General features: G+C 39.4%; 1 protein-coding gene across 2 annotated transcripts in view; it reads left to right on the plus strand.

The window, feature by feature from the left end:
• The first annotated feature begins 124 nt into the window (after positions 1–124).
• The window catches only part of LOC128704851 (dnaJ homolog subfamily C member 11), a 95260-nt gene continuing 70686 nt past the window's right edge, over positions 125–24698 (plus strand). For both annotated transcript variants that reach the window (XM_053800001.2, XM_070104375.1), the window contains exons 1-5: positions 125–293; positions 7516–7645; positions 7996–8128; positions 16909–17028; positions 20331–20428. In XM_053800001.2, the coding sequence (XP_053655976.2) occupies positions 138–293; positions 7516–7645; positions 7996–8128; positions 16909–17028; positions 20331–20428 (637 nt within the window). In that variant the 5' untranslated portion in view covers positions 125–137. The remainder of the gene's footprint in view (positions 294–7515; positions 7646–7995; positions 8129–16908; positions 17029–20330; positions 20429–24698) is intronic.

Raw genomic sequence — 24698 nt, forward strand, 5'->3', positions numbered from 1 at the left:
GTGTCACCTAGAGTGCTATTATCCGGGCGTAGAAATAACTAGATTATAACACAATAAATATTGAAGCTTCATTTTATTTTACAGAGTCGAGAAAGCTTAATAAATAAAGAAAAATGAAAAAATCTGGCAAGACATGAATGCTGGAAGGGTCGTCTGTAGTGTTGTTGGGCCGCCGCTGCTGCTCCTGCCTTATTTTACCTTCATTTTCCTCTACTTTCACCATGTCCGAGGAATTAGATGAGATAAAGGAAGAAGGCGATGACTATTACACATTTCTCAACATTCCAAGAAACGTAAGTCCCGTAGAATGAGGAGATTTAACGTGATAAATAACGGGTGGTATATTTCCTAATATATTAACACTAACCTGGTAATTAACCTGTAAATACTTAACTATCATTGTAAATTGCTAAGTCATAATTAAAATGGGGTCCAGTCCTGGGTATGGGGGGATTAACACAGCTTTAACTGGGATTTAATGTAAATCCTTCAACAGTATTCCAGTCTAATTTTGATTTACAATTATGCAAATTATTGGCGATTATAATTGTCTTACAATGTAAAATATGTAAATTGGGTTGTAAATGGTATGGTGGTAACGAGAGAGAGAATGAGAGTGAGAATGAGAATTTCGCCACTCGTGGCGAAACGTTTCCTTTAAGGTTATATGTGTATTTGTACACATAATTACAATTATCATACATATTACATGTATAAATTACCTTTAATAAATGACCTGAGGGACCCCATCCAGGGGGTCCTGCTGCTTCAAGAACTACAATGGAAATAAATCACTTTTTTTTGGAGTTGTCCTGGGTAATTTACACAATAATAATAATAAGAGGACACCTATGGAAATAAGTCACTTTTATGGGTTATCTTAGGTAATTTACACACAGGTTACTACATATATGTAAAACAACCACTGTGAAAAAAAATAGTAAATTTCCAAGTGCTTTATGATTTCTCGCATTATTTATTTATTTATTTATTTGAACATGATACAGAGAAGTACAAAGGAATACAGTTATTAAAGTGCAACATGCCCTTAATAGTGTCCTTAATAGTGTGAGAATAATGAAAGCTCTTGGGTGTCTTGGTGGTCTGGTGGCTAAAGCTCTCGCTTCACACACGGAGGGTCTGGGTTCGGTTCCCAGCGGGGTGGAAACATTTCGACGTGTTTCCTTACACCTGTTGTCATGTTCACCTAGCAGTAAATGGGTACCTGGGTGTTAGTCGAGTGGTGTGGGTCGCATCCTGGGGGACAAGATTGAGGACCCCAATGGAAATAAGTTAGACAGTCCTCGATGCACTGGCTTTCCTGGGTTATCCTGGGTGGCTAACCCTCCGGGATTAAAAATCCAAAGAAAATCCTGTCTTGTCTCTTGAATTTTCACTACTTTTTCACAGTGGTTGCTTTGCATATTGAGACATCACCTATTTACTGTGATCTTATTGCATATATTACTTTGTATATTAATTTGTGTAATTGTACAGTGGACCCCCGGTTAACGATATTTTTTCACTCCTGAAGTATGTTCAGGTGCCATTACTGACCGAATTTGTTCCCATAAGAAATATTGTGAAGTAGATTAGTCCATTTCAGACTCCCAAACATACACGTACAAACGCACTTACATAAATACACTTACATAATTGGTCGCATTCTGAGGTAATCGTTATGCGGGGGTCCACTGTATTTAAATGTACCAATACCTGAATAAACTTAATGATGATGACTTCATGAGGGGCAAAATGTGTCCTTTAAGCAAGTTTCTTTAGATACAGGTACACATGTATAGTTATCATACATAGTAACACATGTAAATTACCTTTAATAAGTGTCCTTAACTGTCCACTTTTCTGCACTTGTCACAGTTTTGTCACAGTTTTGCAGATAATACTAAAATAATTGAGTCACTGTTTACCTGGAGTTTACCTGGAGAGAGTTCCGGGTGTCAACGCCCCCGCGGCCCGGTCTGTGACCAGGCCTCCTGGTGGATCAGAGCCTGATCAACCAGGCTGTTACTGCTGGCTGCACGCAAACCAACGTACGAGCCACAGCCCGGCTGGTCAGGTACCGACTTTAGTTGCTTGTCCAGTGCCAGCTTGAAGACTGCCAGGGGTCTATTGGTGGTAGAAGACACTGAAAAATTACGGAAAGGCATAGACAGGGTTTTCCAGTGGGCAGTGGAGAACAACATGACGTTCACTGGTGATAAATTCCAACTGCTTAGGTATGGAAAGAATGAAGAACTCAAAAGGAACACTGTATACAAAATTCAAGAGGATCATCAGATAGAACAAAAGGAACATGTGAAAGACTTGGGAATAATTATGTCAGCTGACCTTTCTGTTAAAGAACACAATAAGACAAAGGTCATGACAGCAGGAAGATGATGGGGTGGGTATTGAGAACCTTTAAATAAAGAGACATAATGCCAGTGGTGACATTTTTCAAATCGCTTGTGCTCCCTCATTTGGAATATTGCTCGGTGTTGACAGCGCAGTTCAAGGCAGGAGAAATATCAGAGCTTGAACAGATAGATCATTTACAGCTCGCATAAAGCCAGTAAAGCATTTAAATTACTGGGAACACCTTAAAATCTTGAATGTGTATCGAGAGAGAGAGAGAGAGAGAGAGAGAGAGAGAGAGAGAGAGAGAGAGAGAGAGAGAGAGAGAGAGAGAGACATCATAATATATACTTGGCAGGCACTCAAGGGCCTGATCCCAAATCTGCACACTGCCATAACAACATACTGGAGCAAGAGAAATGGGAGGAACTGCAAAATAAACCCAGTGAAAAGCAGGGGTGCAGTGGGCACAATAAGGGAACACTGTATCAACATCCGGAGTCCCAGACTATTCAACAACTTAGCACAAGATATCAGAAACACTGCTGGAACAAGTGTAGAAGCCTTCAAGAGGAAACTGGACAAGTATCTTTACTAAGTGCTAGATCAACCAGGCTGTGATGGAAATGTGGGGCAGCAGGCCTCCAGCAGCAACAGCCTGGACCAGGCTAGCACCAAATGAGCCTGGCCCATGGCCAGGCTCTGGGAGCAGAAAGACTCTAGAAACTCATCAAAGGTAAAGGTATACACAGAATAAGCCATGAAAAATCTAAGTGTATTATTTCCATTGAGGTCCTTGACTTGTTTCTATGGGGTCCTGAACTGTACACAGGACAGAAGAATCCACTTAGGACAAAATATTTCCTCTAATAAATGTCCCAAACTGTACATAAGTATTTTTTTCCCACATCTTGTGTACCTTAACTAGGATAAGCCAGGAAAAAAATCAATGACTTATTTCTATTGGGTTCCTTGATTTCCATTGGCAAGGTAATAAAATTCTTAACCCCAAATGTGCTAATCCTGCAAGATTCCTACAACAAACTCAAAGCCACTCAAGCCTCCCATGTTAGTAAGCTTGCAGACCTGGAGAGTTCTCAAACTTCACAATTTGGAACCAGCCAATGATAGTTGCACAGGAGTGCAAGCAACTGTCAGCAGAATTAACTTAGTGAACTAATAGCTTCACTTAACACTAATATGGATTCTCTCATCAAGACAGGGACAGTGTTGTGTGACCCTTGTGGGTTTAGCCCTTAGTTTTATTTGTAATAATAATTGAGGAAGGGAAATCATACATGGATATACAGTTCATCAACTAACTCCAAAAATACAAAGACCAAATTGTGCTGCAACGGCTTGCAGATGCTGTTCACAATAGTCTTTTGCCTGGCTCTGTTTCTCAAGAGTCCTGTCTTGAGAATAAAGAATAAAAAGATACAGTACAGTGTCTGGAACAATACACAGATAACCTGCTCATAGGAGGAAACATGCTTAATATTTAACTTGTGCCAGGGAGCAATACACAGTCCTTCAGTGTGTGAGCTGAGGATGCTACCAACCCAGCCATGAGCACTCAACCTGTGTGGATCATTCAGCTTGAGGAGACTTGGTGGAACTATCACTCTTTACATTATTCTCTAGACATAAAGCTACTTAACTTAACATGGATTCAGTGGGTTATCATAGGTTCAGTCTAAATACAATAATGTACATTTTATGTGCCCAAAACCTCTGGGTGTCCTCAGGACCATTGTCAAAAAAAAAAATTATGTGCTTGGTTATGATTATAAGTAAGTTAGTTTATTCAGGTATACACAAATACAGTTACATAGAAGTATCATACATAGCAGCATATGTGTAGAGAACCTAGAATAACCCAAAAAAGTCAGACAGAGTGACTTATTTCCATTGGGGTCCTTTTACCTTATTATAATATAAAGGTTATAATATTTTCTTATTATTCTATAATGAAGATAACATCTTATTATCATACTAAAAAGACTATCTACAATACGAGGGTCATTACTAGGAATAAGGTAAAATTTACACGTATGTTAGCTAAAAAATAGAAAATCATTCCCCTCCCTTTCTGTAGCTACATTCATCAGACACTTTTTGGCAGTCTTCTTGAACTGGTTCATGCTATGACTGGCTTTGACATGTACAGGCAGTCTGTTCCATTTCTTTATTGCTGTACAATAAAAGGTGTTTGAAGCCTGGCCACTGACTGTGGGTACTACAAAGTTGTGCTCTCTCCCCCTAGTACTATGATTGCTTTGGTTCCCAACCTTGACAAAATTGACAGCAAGATATTCTGGACACTGTTTGTGAGCAATTTTATAAACATGATTTAGCTTCAGTTGTTTTACTCTGTCTTCAACATTCAGCATATTCAACTGCTGTAATGTTATTAATACACAAAGCTCTTGGGTGTCTCGGTGGTCTGGTGGCTAAAGCTCTCGCTTCACACACGGAGGGTCTGGGTTCGGTTCCCAGCGGGGTGGAAACATTTCGACGTGTTTCCTTACACCTGTTGTCATGTTCACCTAGCAGCAAATAGGTACCTGGGTGTTAGTCGACTGGTGTGGGTCGCATCCTGGGGGACAAGATTGAGGACCCCAATGGAAATAAGTTAGACAGTCCTCGATGCACTGGCTTTCCTGGGTTATCCTGGGTGGCTCCATCACCATGTACTGTACAGTATCTGAGAAACAAAACACACACATTCACTGCCATATACAGTAGTTAATAATATACTATCTTTATTTACTGCATATACAAGGTATACAGACCATAGTTGACATCAGTGACACTACTATATAGAAAGCCCCTTGTTATGCAGAGCATTTTGGGCAAATTTGGTCAGTTTCATCCCAGGATGCAACCCACACCAGTCCACTAACACCTAGGTACCCATTTTACTTATGGGGAACGTAGACAGCCAGTGTAAAGAAACACGCCCAGTGTTTCTACCCTCGCCAGGAATCAAACCCAGACCCTCGCTGTGTGAAGCGAGAGCTTTAGCCACCAGGCCATGGGACACCAGGCACCCCTGTATCCACAATGGATACATTCCAAGATCTACCATGGCTACCTGAAACCGAGGATAGTAGCGAACCCTACCTATAAGTCATTTTCCTTTACATGACATACCTTTGATAAGGTTTAATTGATAAATTAAGCAAAAAAGTTTAGAATTAGCACTTTCACTTATGAGAAGCATTTCACGGCTTCTCTTAGCTGCCACCATCACTACTTTTTCACTTCGGAGCCTTTATTAAGAAAAATTAAGGGTTATTTTTGGGCCACAGTAAGCCATGGATAACTGAAACAGCAGGTACTGAATCTGTAGATACAGGGATCTTACTGTACATGTATACAGCCTCTCCTCACTTAACGATGGAGTTATGTTCCTAATACCGTGTCAGTAAACGAATTTGTCGCTAAATGAGAAGCATACTATAATGGTAGTGGGTTTATGTCAACCATCTTTGATACTGCTTTAATGTCACCCTTGCACCACCTATAACATTTTTAGTATAGTAGCATTTTTAAATGTTTATACAATAGTGTACTGTATATTGTAATAAGCAGAATAGAGGAAATCAGGTCTAATATACATGTACATTATTTAGGTATGCATACTGGTCAGAGAGCCAGTGGTAAGTCTGAGTCGTTGGTAAATTAGTAAATCACTAAGTGAGGAGAGGCTGTAGTTAAAATAACATTTCTGTATGTAATAACAATGGTGACATCATTCTAGTACCTAAAACTAAACAATGTTTATTTGCCTGAAAATTGTATTGAAGTACAGTATCTCAAATATTAAACACTTTGTGAGCATTTGAATGTGGGTGTCATTTGATACCATGGAAATGTGAAGCTGGGAGAAAATATTAGTGAGTCAGAACACACAGAAAACAGAGCTATATTGTGTCATATATTTTTTGAAACTACAGGAATTAGGCTAAAAGAAAATCATCATGAGCATTCATTACCTTGGATTGTTCTGTATATATTGTGTAATAGTGTGCAAATTAATTGGGACAAGAGTAAATTTTGTGATTATTTCATATGCCTGGAGTATACCTGGAGGGGGTTTTGGGGGTCAGTGCCCCCTGGTCAGTGACCAGGCCTTGCAGTGGATCAGGGCCTGATCAACCAGACTGTTACTGCTGGTTGCACGTAAACCGATGTATGAGGCACAGCGGTCAGGTACAGACTTTAGGTGCCTGTCTAGCTCCTTGAAGACAGTCAGGAATGTATTGGTAATCCCCCTTATGTACACTGGGAGGCAGTTGAAAAATCTTGGGCCCCTGACACTTATTGTGTTATCTATTAGCATACGCATGTTGCCCCTGCTTTTCATTGGTGGGATGTAAGGTTTGTCAAGAAACAAAGTGTTTCCGACGCAGGTCTTAGTCATGTGATGACTCGCCATTGGAGCTTTTGGTCATCTGACCGAGGCCTTCCGCTGGCTTACCGGTCCACCCCTTTAAAAATTATGGTCATAGTTATAACCACTTTTGCATTCCGGGTAGTACAAATTAAGGGACATTAGTGCTGTCAGTCTGAAATTCTTTGCGGTTGCTTTCTTACCACCTTTGTGGAATGGGAGTGTTTTTTTTTTTTAGCGAATGTGGGATGACCCCCGTGTCCATGCTCCCTTTCTATAGAATACTTAAGGTACATGAAAGGGGTTTCTTGCAGTTCTTGATGAACACGGAGTTCCACGAGTCTGGGCCTGGGGCAGAGTGCATGTTTAGTTTAATATCTATTATGCACCCCATACCCAACCTGTGGGTGGTAGTCAAAAGATAGAACATTCACTTCTCTTGTATTCATTGTAAACTCGCCTAATGACCATGAGTACAAAATTACTACACTGTTATTGCCTTATTAATCTTAAGTTAATCTTAAGTTTGCCCAAAATGCTATGCATTTAAAGGGGCTTTTGGCATATATACCAAATTGTTATGCTCCTTTGTACAAACATGTATCATGCTGAAATAAACTTCATATTCTTATTCAATGACAAATGTACAGTATATATACAGTACAGCACATAATTTTGAAATTTTTTCAAATTGGCCTGGGTAATACTAATTAGAAATCCTCCATTTGTGATTTTCACACACAATATTATTTTCATTTTAGGCAGCAGATGAAGAGATAAACAATGCATACCGTCGGCTGAGCAGACTTTATCACCCTGACAAGCACACAGACCCTGACCGTAAAGCAGAAGCTGAGCTGCTCTTTGGCAAAACGAAAAAGGCTTATGAAGGTCAGTTTGGTACAGAAAAAATTTACGGTACAGTATATATATCACCAGCCATAAGATGAGAAGTAAAATAAAACCTCAGTTTAATTTATCTTCTCTTTGGAGATTTTAAAAATGAAATCTGCTGGGTAAATTGATTTCAGAAAAATCTTACCCCCTGCCTCACAACTTGACTGGCTTCTCCTCTTTGCACCCTACTGCTACCAACTCCAGTTGTAGTTATTTCTTTAGGACTGAAGAAGCTACTCTTCAGTCCTCATTAAAATATTCTGTTATGCATGTGTTTTGTTTCGCATCTGTTGGTATTTTATACCACATCTTATCCAATGTAATTTTTGTGTCTTGCATTTCAGTGCTGAGCGATGCTCACATGCGAGCCATATATGATAACTTGGGGACAGCAGGACTGGAAACCCAGGGTTGGGAGATTGTTCAGCGAACTAAAACCCCACATGAGATCAGGGAAGAATATGAACGTCTGGCACGGTACGTTTTCTTTGTTTTGTTATATTTTTCCATTAATGTATTGGAAGTTTCCCATGGAGGCAGAGTGACCCAAAAACGAAGAAACTCTTCCATCTTCATTCACACTATTGCTGTCTTGCCAGAAGTGCACCTACACTACAATTCAAAAACTGCAACACATCTTCACTCCTCCTCCAGTGTGCAGACATTGTATTTCCCACTTCATTTTGTCTTGATTAGAATTGTTGACTAATGGAAGGGGGAGATCTTGAAAAAAATATAAAAATTCTTAACTGAATGAAAGGCTGTAGCTATTAGTGAACCACTGCCCTACCTAGATATCACAGGCTGGTTAACCTGGAACTTGGCCTAGGTTGTGGTCCGGTTTCCTCTTGAAGATTTTTATGCCGGGTTAGATGTTGACACATTGTTCTCTTACTATTATTATTATTATTATTATTTTTTCAACACTTCTGTTGTCACTCTTCCTCGGTGGGAGATGACCTATGTGTTAAAAAAAAAATATATATATATATATATATATATATATATATACAGTGGACCCCCGGTTAACGATATTTTTTCACTCCAGAAGTATGTTCAGGTGCCAGTACTGACCGAATTTGTTCCCATAAGAAATATTGTGAAGTAGATTAGTCCATTTCAGACCCCCAAACATACACGTACAAACGCACTTACATAAATACACTTACATAATTGGTCATATTCGGAGGTAATCGTTATGCGGGGGTCCACTGTAAGCCATGCGTGTCGTATGAGGCGACTAAAATGCCGGGAGCAATGGGCTAGTAACCCCTTCTCCTGTATACAATTACTAAAAAAGAGAAGAAGAAAAACTTTATAAAACTGGGTTGCTTAAATGTGCGTGGATGTAGTGCGGATGACAAGAAACAGATGATTGCTGATGTTATGAATGAAAAGAAGTTGGATGTCCTGGCCCTAAGCGAAACAAAGCTGAAGGGGGTAGGAGAATTTCAGTGGGGGGGAAATAAATGGGATTAAATCTGGAGTATCTGAGAGAGTTAGAGCAAAGGAAGGGGTAGCAGTAATGTTAAATGATCAGTTATGGAAGGAGAAAAGAGAATATGAATGTGTAAATTCAAGAATTATGTGGATTAAAGTAAAGGTTGGATGCGAGAAGTGGGTCATAATAAGCGTGTATGCACCTGGAGAAGAGAGGAATGCAGAGGAGAGAGAGAGATTTTGGGAGATGTTAAGTGAATGTATAGGAGCCTTTGAACCAAGTGAGAGAGTAATTGTGGTAGGGGACTTGAATGCTAAAGTAGGAGAAACTTTTAGAGAGGGTGTGGTAGGTAAGTTTGGGGTGCCAGGTGTAAATGATAATGGGAGCCCTTTGATTGAACTTTGTATAGAAAGGGGTTTAGTTATAGGTAATACATATTTTAAGAAAAAGAGGATAAATAAGTATACACGATATGATGTAGGGCGAAATGACAGTAGTTTGTTGGATTATGTATTAGTAGATAAAAGACTGTTGAGTAGACTTCAGGATGTACATGTTTATAGAGGGGCCACAGATATATCAGATCACTTTCTAGTTGTAGCTACACTGAGAGTAAAAGGTAGATGGGATACAAGGAGAATAGAAGCATCAGGGAAGAGAGAGGTGAAGGTTTATAAACTAAAAGAGGAGGCAGTTAGGGTAAGATATAAACAGCTATTGGAGGATAGATGGGCTAATGAGAGCATAGGCAATGGGGTCGAAGAGGTATGGGGTAGGTTTAAAAATGTAGTGTTAGAGTGTTCAGCAGAAGTTTGTGGTTACAGGAAAGTGGGTGCAGGAGGGAAGAGGAGCGATTGGTGGAATGATGATGTAAAGAGAGTAGTAAGGGAGAAAAAGTTAGCATATGAGAAGTTTTTACAAAGTAGAAGTGATGCAAGGAGGGAAGAGTATATGGAGAAAAAGAGAGAGGTTAAGAGAGTGGTGAAGCAATGTAAAAAGAGAGCAAATGAGAGAGTGGGTGAGATGTTATCAACAAATTTTGTTGAAAATAAGAAAAAGTTTTGGAGTGAGATTAACAAGTTAAGAAAGCCTAGAGAACAAATTGATTTGTCAGTTAAAAATAGGAGAGGAGAGTTATTAAATGGAGAGTTAGAGGTATTGGGAAGATGGAGGGAATATTTTGAGGAATTGTTAAATGTTGATGAAGATAGGGAAGCAGTGATTTCGTGTATAGGGCAAGGAGGAATAACATCTTGTAGGAGTGAGGAAGAGCCAGTTGTGAGTGTGGGGGAAGTTCGTGAGGCAGTAGGTAAAATGAAAGGGGGTAAGGCAGCCGGGATTGATGGGATAAAGATAGAAATGTTAAAAGCAGGTGGGGATATAGTTTTGGAGTGGTTGGTGCAATTATTTAATTAATAAATGTATGGAAGAGGGTAAGGTACCTAGGGATTGGCAGAGAGCATGCATAGTTCCTTTGTATAAAGGCAAAGGGGATAAAAGAGAGTGCAAAAATTATAGGGGGATAAGTCTGTTGAGTGTACCTGGTAAAGTGTATGGTAGAGTTATAATTGAAAGAATTAAGAGTAAGACGGAGAATAGGATAGCAGATGAACAAGGAGGCTTTAGGAAAGGTAGGGGGTGTGTGGACCAGGTGTTTACAGTGAAACATATAAGTGAACAGTATTTAGATAAGGCTAAAGAGGTCTTTGTGGCATTTATGGATTTGGAAAAGGCGTATGACAGGGTGGATAGGGGGGCAATGTGGCAGATGTTGCAAGTGTATGGTGTAGGAGGTAGGTTACTGAAAGCAGTGAAGAGTTTTTACGAGGATAGTGAGGCTCAAGTTAGAGTATGTAGGAAAGAGGGAAATTTTTTCCCAGTAAAAGTAGGCCTTAGACAAGGATGTGTGATGTCACCGTGGTTGTTTAATATATTTATAGATGGGGTTGTAAGAGAAGTAAATGCGAGGGTCTTGGCAAGAGGCGTGGAGTTAAAAGATAAAGAATCACACACAAAGTGGGAGTTGTCACAGCTGCTCTTTGCTGATGACACTGTGCTCTTGGGAGATTCTGAAGAGAAGTTGCAGAGATTGGTGGATGAATTTGGTAGGGTGTGCAAAAGAAGAAAATTAAAGGTGAATACAGGAAAGAGTAAGGTTATGAGGATAACAAAAAGATTAGGTGATGAAAGATTGAATATCAGATTGGAGGGAGAGAGTATGGAGGAGGTGAACATATTCAGATATTGGGAGTGGACGTGTCAGCGGATGGGTCTATGAAAGATGAGGTGAATCATAGAATTGATGAGGGAAAAAGAGTGAGTGGTGCACTTAGGAGTCTGTGGAGACAAAGAACTTTGTCCTTGGAGGCAAAGAGGGGAATGTATGAGAGTATAGTTTTACCAACGCTCTTAAATGGGTGTGAAGCGTGGGTGATGAATGTTGCAGCGAGGAGAAGGCTGGAGGCAGTGGAGATGTCATGTCTGAGGGCAATGTGTGGTGTGAATATAATGCAGAGAATTCGTAGTTTGGAAGTTAGGAGGAGGTGCGGGATTACCAAAACTGTTGTCCAGAGGGCTGAGGAAGGGTTGTTGAGGTGGTTCGGACATGTAGAGAGAATGGAGCGAAACAGAATGACTTCAAGAGTGTATCAGTCTTTAGTGGAAGGAAGGCGGGGTAGGGGTCGGCCTAGGAAGGGTTGGAGGGAGGGGGTAAAGGAGGTTTTGTGTGCGAGGGGCTTGGACTTCCAGCAGGCATGCGTGAGCGTGTTTGATAGGAGTGAATGGAGACAAATGGTTTTTAATACTTGACGTGCTGTTGGAGTGTGAGCAAAGTAACATTTGTGAAGGGATTCAGGGAAACCGGCAGGCCGGACTTGAGTTCTGGAGATGGGAAGTACAGTGCCTGCACTCTGAAGGAGGGGTGTTAATGTTGCAGTTTAAAAACTGTAGTGTAAAGCACCCTTCTGGCAAGACAGTGATGGAGTGAATGATGGTGAAAGTTTTTCTTTTTCGGGCCACCCTGCCTTGGTGGGAATCGGCCGGTGTGATAATAAAAAAAAAATAAAAATAAATGTATATATGTATGTATATATGTATGTATGTATGTATGTATGTATGTATACCTGTCTTCAACCAAGCTTCCTATATCTTTTGAAGCAAATTAGCTGTCTGCTGCCAAATGGCTGTAAGCCTGGTGTTATAAAGGTGCCACATAAGCTTATCATGTTGTGATCTTTTTTAAATTGAACATTATGGTTATTGGGACCTGACAAGCTGTTGGAGTGTGAGCAGGGTAATATTTTGTGAAGGGATTCAGGGAAACCGGTTAGCTGGACTTGAGTCCTGGAGGTGGGAAGTACAATACCTGCACTCTGAAGGAGGGGTTTGAGATATTTGCTGTTTGGAGGGACATCTGAACTGTCATATCTGTGCACCTTTGCCAAAACAGTGATGCTTTGAATAATGGTGAAAGCGTTTTTTTTCAGGTCACCCTGCCTCTGTGGAAGACGGCCAGCGTGTTAAAAAAAAATTGCTACATGATTATTCTTAACACTTGTCACTTGCTGCTTAACACTTAGTTTTTCTTTGCCTTAAAATAATATAAAGTACTCTTGATCCCTAACTTATGACCATTAAAGTTGTGATGATCTGCACTTATGAATGGGGCAGTATGAAACTAATTACAGCCTCTCAGTGTCTCCTCATGTTAGTAAACGAATTTGTCGTTAAGCAAGGAGCATACTCTAATGGTAGTGGGTATCCCAACCATCTTTGATATTGTTTTAACCCGTTCAGGGTCCAGAGGCCAAATTTCAAAGTGCACACCAGTGTCCAGAATTTTCAAAAAATAATTTTGTTATTTTTTCTTATGAAATGGTAGAGAATCTTTTTCTGAAGGTAATAAAACAAAAAGTACGAAATTTGATGGAAAACTGACAAAATTATATTCTCGCGAATTTTGATGTGTCAGCGATATTTACGCAGTGGCGATTTTGCTGACTTTGACTCCCATTTTAGGCCGATTACCTTATTCCAGTCGACCAAATTCTTAGCTATTTCACTAGTATTACTTCTATTCTATCTATTGAGCACAAGAAATCGCCAACTCGACTGTTTCAACTGCAAAATATAGTGATCGGAAATTGGTAATTTGGCCAATTTAGTGCAAAGTGCAAAATATTCCAGTTTTAAAATAGGATCCAGAATAAACAATGCAGGCATTGCTGGCACTAAACTAACATTTCCTCTGTTCATTAGTTACATTTCCAGGCTTTACAAATGAATTCCATTTTGATTTTTAATTCACATAATGAATTTTTATTCAAACCAAAAAATAGAAGATTTATTGTCATGCATTATTGTAATAATTGTATAAATCATATCATCACATTTGTGAACGTATATTAGACCCACCAGTTGGCATGTAGTAGATGTGTGAGGTCATTTGTTTACTCTTGAACATCAGCAAAAATTTAACATTTCCGCTACTTTGAGCTCAGTTTCAAGCCATTTTCAGTACTAAAACCAATACACCTATAAAAAACATTCAAAAAACACTGCAAAGTCGCTGTTTTAATCGAAAATTACGGTCTCAGTTTTTTCTCTCATTATGCACATTGTGCTGCAGGATTTGTTTTATGTGGTGCACACATACCACATAGATGTATTCTCTCATATCTAGGCCCAAATTTACCACTCTCAGCCTATCAGAGTGAGCTGAGCTCATGGCATAGATCTACAGTTTGGACCCTCAGTGTAAAGCCGTAGATCTACAGCACGGACTCTGAAAGGGTTAATGTCACCCTTGCACCAGTTATAACAGTTTAAGTACATTTTTAAATGTTTGTACAGTAGTATACTGTTATTATTTTTATTATTTTTTTATTAACACGTTGGCCGATTCCCACCAAGGCAGGGTGGCCCGGAAAAGAAAAACTTTCATCATCATTCACTCCATCACTACCTTGCCAAAGGGGTGCTTTACACTACAGTTATAAAACTGCAACATTAACACCCCTCCTTCAGAGTGTAGACACTGTACTTCCCATCTCCAGGACTCAAGTCTGGCCTGCCGGAGGAATAGAGGAAATCAGCTCTAATATACACTATTTAGGTATGGTTACTGGTTAGGGACCCTGTTGTAAGTCCGAGCTGTCAATAAACGAGTACTTCGATAAGTGAGGAGACACTGTACTGTTATTTTTTGTGAACATTAAAACAAACTGTTTTCTAGAATTTTTCCTCTGTTTTCTCAAATGTTTTAATTTGCTCATGTTCATTTTCTGCACATGTGGTGGGTTCACATTTATTTGGTAGAGATTGGCTAAGAACTAGATTTAATTATTCCATTGTATGGTGTTAGTGAATGGGGAAATGGAAACATTCATGTCCTGTGGCTCAGTGGTTCTCAACCTGTTCAAGTACAATAATCCCTATTTATTTTATTATTTTATTATCACACTGGCCGATTCCCACCAGGGAAGTACTACCGTCCTGCCAGATGACTGTGAAACAGAAACCTGTAACTGTTTTGCATGATGGTAGGATTGCTGGTTTCTTTTTCTGTCTCATAAACACGCTAGATAACAGGGATATCTTGCTACTCCTACTTACACTTTGGTCACACTTCACAGACACGCACATGCATATATACGTATATACATACATCTAGGTTTTTCTCCTTTTTCTAAATAGCTCTTGTTCTTCTTTATTTCTTCTATTGTCCATGGGGAAGTGGAAAAGAATCTTTCCTCCGTAAGCCATGCGTGTCGTATGAGGCGACTAAAATGCCGGGAGCAATAGGCTAGTAACCCCTTCTCCTGTAGACATTTACTGAAAAAGAGAAGGAGAAAAACTTTATAATCCCTATTTAGCCTCAAAAGAATTAACAAACCCCCACATGCCAATATTTGTATTTTTAGGCTCCATTGATTGTGATAATACATTTTAGTTTATAAAACATCCTCCTTCATGGTTTATGAAGATGTTGTCTTTTCATGAAGAGGACGATTGGCAGTGCTACAGTTACAACACTAGCTAACAGATGCATGCAGCTCTATAGCAAGACTGTAGGCTAGATTGAGATAGACATTGATGGATAATGGGGGAAATCAGTTGTTTGTTAGGAAAGCAATACTTAATACCATAGTTTTGCAGACCCCCTGGGAAAACTCAGCCATCCCCCAGGGGTTTGTAACCTACAGGTCAGGGACTACTACTGTAGGTGATCAAGGTTAATGTTGCTGCTGCTCAAGCACCTGCTGCCCTCACCACAACCCCACTCTCCCACTCACCAGACACTTGCTACTCTCACTAGAACAGCAAGGGGTGGAGAGTATATATAATGATGGTTTGTCAAACCATTACCAAGAGCTCATCACATTGTTAGTTGGGTGCCCTCTGCATTGCTGTTTCTCCATTACTATGTTCTTTCTGTATATAACCTGACTAAGAATAACAAACAGTATTAAATTTTGGCTCCATATCATATTGAGCAGAGATACATAAACTGTAATTTGGCAGAAAGGGCATGCTCTAATTGGGAAACAGGTTGGGTTATTACTTTGTATTTACATTCATGGAAAATTAATAATCACTACTACTGTACTACAAAGCATACACACTCCTAGTCACTGCTCACTTGTCAATAAAGCTAGTGTCAAGCAGCATCAAGCAGCAAGACATTTAATGTTAAATCTAAATTTGCAGGACCCAGTAAATCTTTCCTGCAACTAGAGGTTTGGTCACGTAGAAATTGAATATGAGATGCAGTTGTATTGACATTAATGTATTAATAAATGTTTTATACTTTGGTTAGATCTAGGTAGTAGGTTGGTAGACAGCAATTGCCCAGGGAGGTACTACCATCCTGCCAGGTGAGTGTAAAATGAAAGCCTGTAATTGTTTTACATGATTGTAGGGTTGCTGGTGTCTTTTTTTCTGTCTCAAACATGCAAGATTTCAGGTACATCTTGCTACTACTACTTACACTTTGGTCACACTACACATACATGTACAAGCATATATATACACACCCCTCTGGGTTTTCTTCTATTTTCTTTCTAGTTCTTGTTTATTTCCTCTTATCTCCATGGGGAAGCGAAACAGAATTCTTCCTCCGTAAGCCATGTGTGTTGTAAGAGGCGACTAAAATGCCGGGAGCAAAGGGCTAGTAACCCCTTCTCCTGCACAAATTACTAAATTTAAAAAGAAAAACTTTCGTTTTTCTTTTTGGGCCACCCTACCTTGGTGGGATACGGCCAGTTTGTTGGAAAAAAAAAAAAAGGCAAGAGTTCTGAAACTTCTTGCTACTTATACTTAGGTCACACTACACATGCGTGTACAAGCATGTATTTTACACACACTTCTCTGGGTTTTCTTCTGTTTTATTAGTTCTTGTTTATTTCCTCTTATCTCCACGGGGAAGTGGAACAGAATTCTTCCTCCGTAAGCTGCATGTTGTAAGAGGCAACTAAAATGCCGGGAGCAAGGGGCTAGTAACCCTTTCTCCTGTATACATTACTAAAGTTAAAAAGATAGCTTTTTTGTTTTGTTTTGGCCACCCTGCCTCTGTGTGATATAGCCGGCTTGTTGAAAGAAGATTTTGGTTAGTACAGTGCCTGCACTCCAGGGGAGTGGTGAGGATGTTGCAGTTCAGAGGGTCATCTGTACTGTGATGTCAGCACACTCCTGACAAGACAGTGATTAAATGAATAACTGTGAGGGGGGGGGAGGGGTAGGGGTCACCCTACCTTGGTGTGACATGGCCAGTGTGTTAAGAAAAAACTTGAAATTTTACTGGCAGTTTTTATTTCAGCGAGCGTGAGGAGCGTCGGCTGCAGCAGCGAACAAACCCTAAGAGCTCTGTAACCATGACAATCAATGCCACTGATCTCTTCTCTGTTTATGACGACGACTCTCCTTTTCTGGATCTGAGGTAAGTGGTAATTTGACTTGTAAATTGGGGAAACTATAACCACCACCCTATGACATATTAACTTTTTAAAAATATAATAGTTTTTTAATGGAGGAATCTTGTTGGCACATTACCATTTGAGGAAGTGAAGCTCATGTACTGTGGGCCATAGTTCTAGTGATACAGGAGCAGGAAATCTCCCATATATCCTAAATATTTTGAGGTACTGTAAATTCTCGACTTAGCAACATATTGTGGACCTCTTGAATTGTGTATAATATTTATAATACAGGAAGTCTTCAACTTGCACTTGTAAAACACTTGTGCAGTACCTTGGTATCTTTATTAGTGAGCTACAGTGGGACCCTGGATTTCGTCTGGTGCGGATATCTTACACTTCGGATTTCAACCACTTTTTTGGGCCAAATTTGACCCCAGGTTTTGTACCCTTGCTCGGAAATCATCCGTATCGGATGCAGCCACTCACACATGTATGTGACTCAGTCTGCCTCTGTCACTTGTTCAGTGAGCAATACTCCACGCGTTCATCCGAAACATTGGTGGAAGAGGGTGGTAGTGGTAGTGATGGTGGTGGAGGGTGGTTGTGATAGTGGTAGTGATGGCAGACAATCGAAGATGTTGAGAAGTTGTTGTTGGTGTGGATCAATGAAAAACAGTTAGTGGGAGATAGTGTTGTGGTGGCAATAATTTGTGAAAAGGCAAGGCAGTTGCATGGGGTTCTCGTAAAGAATATGCCAACAAGTCTTCAATAAAGGTAAAAGTGATTTAAATGTTCACTTATCCATTAAAATTAGTGCTTTATATTTATTTCTCATTGTTTTCTGTATGTAAAACTATAGTTATTCTCTGCAAAATTTATTTTTTGTTAATATTTTTGGGTGTCTGTAGAGGATTAATTGGATTTGCATTATTTCTTTTGGGAAATATTACTTCAGTTTTCATCCATTTTGGATTTCGACCGACCTTCTGGAACGGATTAAGGATGAAAACCGGGGTTCCACTGTATTTCACCTGCTCAGCAGGATTCCTCAATTTTTTTTTTTTTTTTCAACAAGTTGGTCGTCTCCCACCGATTTACTCAACAATAATAATAATGATTTCTACCTATATGGATTTTTAGTTCTTATATAAAGTAATACCTGTAAAATAAAAGGTATCACTTCCAGTGCTGCCTGGACTGCTATTATGCAGTAGTGATGATGAACTCTGTTAAGTATTATCTCTCACCATAACTCTCAGTTTGTTATTAAACACTTTTTTGTTGCTGTAAAGCATACACATTTAATTTCTGGGTGTGAATTTGTTGCATAAGACCAAAGATGTTCTTGATAGAAATTATGTCATGCCTACTTAAATTAAGTTTGCATATTGTACCTCTCTGTACATAAAAGGCATTAGTTAAGTTTTTTTTTTTATTTTTTTTTTTATTTTTTTTTTTTTTAAACATGTTGGCTGTTTCCCATTGAGGTAGGGTGATGCAAAAAGAAAGAAAAACACTAATATCATCATTCAGCACTCACCATTATTCATACATAATCACCGCCTTTGCAGAGGTGCTCAGATATGACAGTTTAGATGTCACTCCAAACAGCCAATATCTCAAACCCCTCCTTTAAACTAGGCATTGTACTTCCCACCTCCAGGACTCAAGTCCAGTTGACTGATTTCCCTGAATCCCTTACACAAAATATTACCTTGTTCACACTCCAACAACTCATCAGGTCCCAAAACCTATTCATCTTCATTCACTCTTGTCTAAGCCCCTCACCCACAAAACCTCCTTTACCCCCCTCCCTCCAACGTTTCCTAGGATGACCCCTACCCCACCTTCCTTCCACTACAGATTCATGCGCTCTCCAAGTCATTCTACTTTGTTCCATCCTCTCTGAATGACCAGACCACCTCAACAGCCCCTCTTCAGACCTCTAATACTTTTATTAACTTCATACCTCCTCCTAATTTCCACACTACAATTTCTCTACATATTATACAGTGGTACCTCAAGTTTCGAACAGTTCTCAACTCGAACAATTATGTAAGTGTATTTTTGCGAGTGCTTTTGTAAGTGTATTTTTGGGAGTCTGAAACAGATTAATCTAATTTACATTATTCCTTACGGGAACAAATTCATTTGGTATTGGCACTCGAACAGCCTTTTGGAACAAATTAAGTTCATAACTTGAGGTACCACTGTACTACACATTGCCCTTAGACACGACATCTCCACTGCCTCCAGCCACTTCCTTGCTGCAGCATTTACAACCCATGCTTCACACCCAAGTTAGTGTTGGTACCACTTTGTTCTCGTACATTCCCTTCTTTGCTTCCTGGATGACTTTTTTTTTTTTTTTTTTTTTTTTTTTTTTTTTGTCTTCACAGATACCTCAAAGCACCACTCACCTTTTTTCCTTCATCAGTTCTATGGTTAACCTCGTCCTTCATAAACCCATCTGTTGATCAGTCAACTCCCAAATATCTGAACACATTCACTTCTTCCATACTCCCTCCTTTCAATGTGATATCCAATTTTTCTTTATCTAAATCGTTTGATATCCTCATCACCTTACTCTTATCTATGTTCACTTTCAACTTACTTCCTCTACACACCCTCCCAAACTTGTCCACTAACCTTCACAACTTTTCTTTAGAATCTCCCATAAGCACAGTATCATCAGCAAAACGTAACTTTGTCAACTCCCATTTTGTATTTGATTCCCCATAATTTAATCCCACTCCTTTCCCCAACACCCTAGCATTTACTTATTTTACATTCCTATCTATAAATATGTTAAACATCCATGATGACATTACACATCCCTGTGTAAGGCCTACTTTTACTGGGAAGTAATCTCCCTCTCTCCTACACACCCTAACCTGAGCCTCACTATCCTCATAAAAACTCTTTACAGCATTTAGTAACTACTACCTATTCCATACACTTTTAACTTCTGCCACATTATCCCCCTATCCACCCTATCATATGCCTTTTCTAAATCCATAAATGCAATCAAAACTACCCTACCTTTATCTAAATATTCTTCACATATATGCTTCAATGTATACACTTGATCTACATATCCCCTACCCATCCCCCTCCTTAAGAGTGCAGGCATTGTACTTCCCACCTCCAGTACTCAAGTCATTTTATTTAATATTTGCATCTTTCTATATCCATAAGTACATTTAGCAGTATTTCCTGTGATTCACACCTCAGTATAAGAATTAATGTGCCTTTAATATTTATCAATACATTAGATAGTAAGGTATTTTGAACTGACTGCTTTTTCTTATATTCATTTCAGGGATTTGTTTGGTTTACCACACATTGAAATTAGTGGAATGACCCTCAATCAAGCAATTGAAGCTCCACTGACAAATAGAGACACTGCAATTCTTTCGGGTAAATATGAAATATGTTTGAAAAGATGCAATACAATTAAAGATGGAGTGATGTAGTAGTAATAACTAGGAGATATACACGTTGATATTTGGAGTATACCTGGAGGGTGTTCCGGGGATCAGCGCCCCCACAGCCTGGTCCATAACCATGACACTTAGCGTTGTGAGATTACCTGTGTAATGACTTCCTCAGTTAGGCAAGATTATTTGAGGAAATTGTTTAGGTCACAGTCACTGGTTATTTCGTATCTCTTTCCTGTGACTGTTTTTGCATAATTTGTCCATTTTGAGCAAAACACTGAGAGGATATTGTTACCATTGTTAAGACAAAGTTTTCTTAACCTTATTAAAAGGTCGTGACAATTTTTGTAAGGCACTAATTTACAAAGATACATTTTCCCTGTTTTATGGTCAAGTGAAGTTGTTAACCTCCCAGACTGCCTAACAAATACGTTTCTTTGATTTCACCATGAACTAAGTTGATATTTAACACTTTTTAATCTCCTGAGAGTGGCAAACAATTTTGACTACCCATTTCTGATACTTATTTTTTTCAATGAACCAGCCATCTCCCACTGAGGCAGGGTGACCTAAAAAGAAAAACAAAAAGTTTTTCTTTTTTTTTTTTTTTTTTTTTTTTCCAACAAGTCGGCCGTCTCCCACCGAGGCAGGGTGACCCAAAAAAGAAAGAAAATCCCCAAAAAGAAAATACTTTCATCATCATTTAACACTTTCACCACACTCGCACATTATCACTGTTTTTGCTGAGGTGCTCAGAATACAACAGTCTAGAAGCATACACATATAAAGATACACAACATATCCCTCCAAACTGCCAATATCCCAAACCCCTCCTTTAAAGTGCAGGCATTGTACTTCCCATTTCCAGGACTCAAGTCCGACTATATGAAAATAACCGGTTTCCCTGAATCCCTTCACTAAATATTACCCTGCTCACACTCCAACAGATCGTCAGGTCCCAAGTACCATTCGTCTCCATTCACTCCTGTCTAACACGCTCGTGCACGCTTGCTGGAAGTCCAAGCCCCTTGCCCACAAAACCTCCTTTACCCCCTCTCTCCAACCCTTTCGAGGACGACCCCTACCCCGCCTTCCTTCCCCTATAGATTTATATGCTTTCCATGTCATTCTACTTTGATCCATTCTCTCTAAATGACCAAACCACCTCAACAACCCCTCTTCTGCCCTCTGACTAATACTTTTATTAACTCCACACCTTCTCCTAATTTCCACACTCCGAATTTTCTGCATAATATTTACACCACACATTGCCCTTAAACAGGACATCTCCACTGCCTCCAACCGTCTCCAACCGTCTCCTTGCTGCTGCATTTACCACCCAAGCTTCACACCCATATAAGAGTGTTGGTACTACTATACTTTCATACATTCCCTTCTTTGCCTCCATAGATAACGTTTTTTGACTCCACATATACCTCAACGCACCACTCACCTTTTTTCCCTCATCAATTCTATGATTAACCTCATCCTTCATAAATCCATCCGCCGACACGTCAACTCCCAAGTATCTGAAAACATTCACTTCTTCCATACTCCTCCTCCCCAATTTGATATCCAATTTTTCTTTATCTAAATCATTTGACACCCTCATCACCTTACTCTTTTCTATGTTCACTTTCAACTTTCTGCCTTTACACACATTCCCAAACTCATCCACTAACCTTTGCAATTTTTCTTTAGAATCTCCCATAAGCACAGTATCATCAGCAAAAAGTAACTGTGTCAATTCCCATTTTGAATTTGATTCCCCAAAATTTAATCCCACCCCTCTCCCGAACACCCTAGCATTTACTTCCTTTACAACCCCATCTATAAATATATTAAACAACCATGGTGACATTACACATCCCTGTCTAAGACCTACTTTTACCGGGAAGTAGTCTCCCTCTCTTCTACACACCCTAACCTGAGCCTCACTATCCTCATAAAAACTCTTTACAGCATTTAATAACTTACCACCTATTCCATATACTTGCAACATCTGCCACATTGCTCCTCTATCCACTCTATCATATGCCTTTTCTAAATCCATAAATGCAATAAAAACTTCCCTACCTTTATCTAAATACTGTTCACATATATGCTTCAATGTAAACACTTGATCTACACATCCCCTACCCACTCTGAAACCTCCTTGCTCATCCGCAATCCTACATTCTGTCTTACCTCTAATTCTTTCAATTATAACCCTACCGTACACTTTTCCTGGTATACTCAGTAAGCTTATTCCTCTATAATTTTTACAGTCTCTTTTGTCCCCTTTCCCTTTATATAAAGGGACTATACATGCTCTCTGCCAATCCCTAGGTACCTTCCCCTCTTTCATACATTTATTAAACAAAAGTACCAACCACTCCAACACTATATCTCCCCCTGCTTTTAACATTTCTGTCATGATCCCATCAGTTCCAGCTGCTTTACCCCCTTTCATTTTACGTAATGCTTCACGTACCTCCCCCACACTTACATTCTGCTCTTCTTCACTCCTAAAAGATGGTAGACCTCCCTGACCAGTGCATGAAATTACTGCCTCTGTTTCTTCCTTAACATTTAAAAGTTCCTCAAAATATTCTCGCCATCTACCCAATACCTCCATCTCCCCATCTACTAACTCCCCTACTCTGTTTTTAACTGACAAATCCATATTTTCCCTAGGCTTTCTTAACTTGTTTAACTCCAAAATTTTTTCTTATTTTCATTAAAATTTCTTGACAGTGCCTCTCCCACTCTATCATCTGCTCTCCTTTTGCACTCTCTCACCACTCTCTTTACCTTTCTTTTACTCTCCATATACTCTGCTCTTCTTATAACACTTCTGCTTTGTAAAAACCTCTCATAAGCTACCTTTTTCTCTTTTATCACACCCTTTACTTCATCATTCCACCAATCACTCCTCTTTCCTCCTGCCCCCACCCTCCTATAACCACAAACTTCTGTCCCACATTCTAATACTGCATTTTTAAAACTATTCCAACCCTCTTCAACCCCCCCACTACTCATCTTTGCACTAGCCCACCTTTCTGCCAATAGTCGCTTATATCTCACCCGAACTTCCTCCTCCCTTAGTTTATACACTTTCACCTCCCTCTTACTTGTTGTTGCCACCTTCCTCTTTTCCCATCTACCTCTTACTCTAACTGTAGCTACAACTAAATAATGATCCGATATATCAGTTGCCCCTCTATAAACATGTACATCCTGGAGCCTACCCATCAACCTTTTATTCACCAATACATAATCTAATAAACTACTTTCATTACGTGCTACATCATACCTTGTATATTTATTTATCCTCTTTTTCATAAAATATGTATTACTTATTACCAAATTTCTTTCTACACATAGCTCAATTAAAGGCTCCCCATTTACATTTACCCCTGGCACCCCAAATTTACCTACTACTCCCTCCATAACATTTTTACCCACTTTAGCATTGAAATCCCCAACCACCATTACTCTCACACTTGATTCAAAACTCCCCACGCATTCACTCAACATTTCTTTTTACATGTAGTAATTTATACAGGAAAAGGAGTTTTTAGCCCCTTGCAGCATGCATTAGTTGTTGCTACTGCACTATTTCATGTGCTTGTTTGCGTTAATCAATAAACTGTGTCATTGTTTTCCAGTCTCTTGCCATTTTTTTCAGTGAAAGAATTTGTCTGCATTTGAACATGTAACTGTTTTGCTGTAATATTTAACTGTTGTTTACATTTCAAGTTGGATTTCCTTGATGTTTTGTAGATTGGTTATTTTGACTCTCAAAATCGTAATGGCACGATTTTGTTTTTCATGATTTGTTGGCAGGCAGTGGTGTTCACTATGTTTTTCTGGTTAGGGAGGTTTAAAGTACAGTGTAGGCTTCATGGGGGGTTTAATATTTTTCACTGAGGCACTTTATTTTTGTTTTTTGGTCATTGACGAAATTGACATAAGAACATAGACATAAGAAAGGAGGAACACTGCAGCAGGCCTGTTGGCCCATACTAGGCAGGTCCTTTACAATTCATCCCACTAACAAACATTTGACCAACCCAATTTTCAATGCTACCCAAGAAATAAGCTCTGATGTGCAAGTTCCACTCAAATCCAACCCCTCCCACTCATGTACTTATCCAACCTAAATTTGAAACTACCCAAAGTCCTAGCCTCAATAACCCAACTAGGTAGACTGTTCCACTCATCAACTACCCTATTTCCAAACCAATACTTTCCTATGTCCTTTCTAA

This window comes from Cherax quadricarinatus, chromosome 91 (genome assembly GCF_038502225.1).
Source record: "Cherax quadricarinatus isolate ZL_2023a chromosome 91, ASM3850222v1, whole genome shotgun sequence".
NCBI lineage: Eukaryota > Metazoa > Arthropoda > Malacostraca > Decapoda > Parastacidae > Cherax > Cherax quadricarinatus.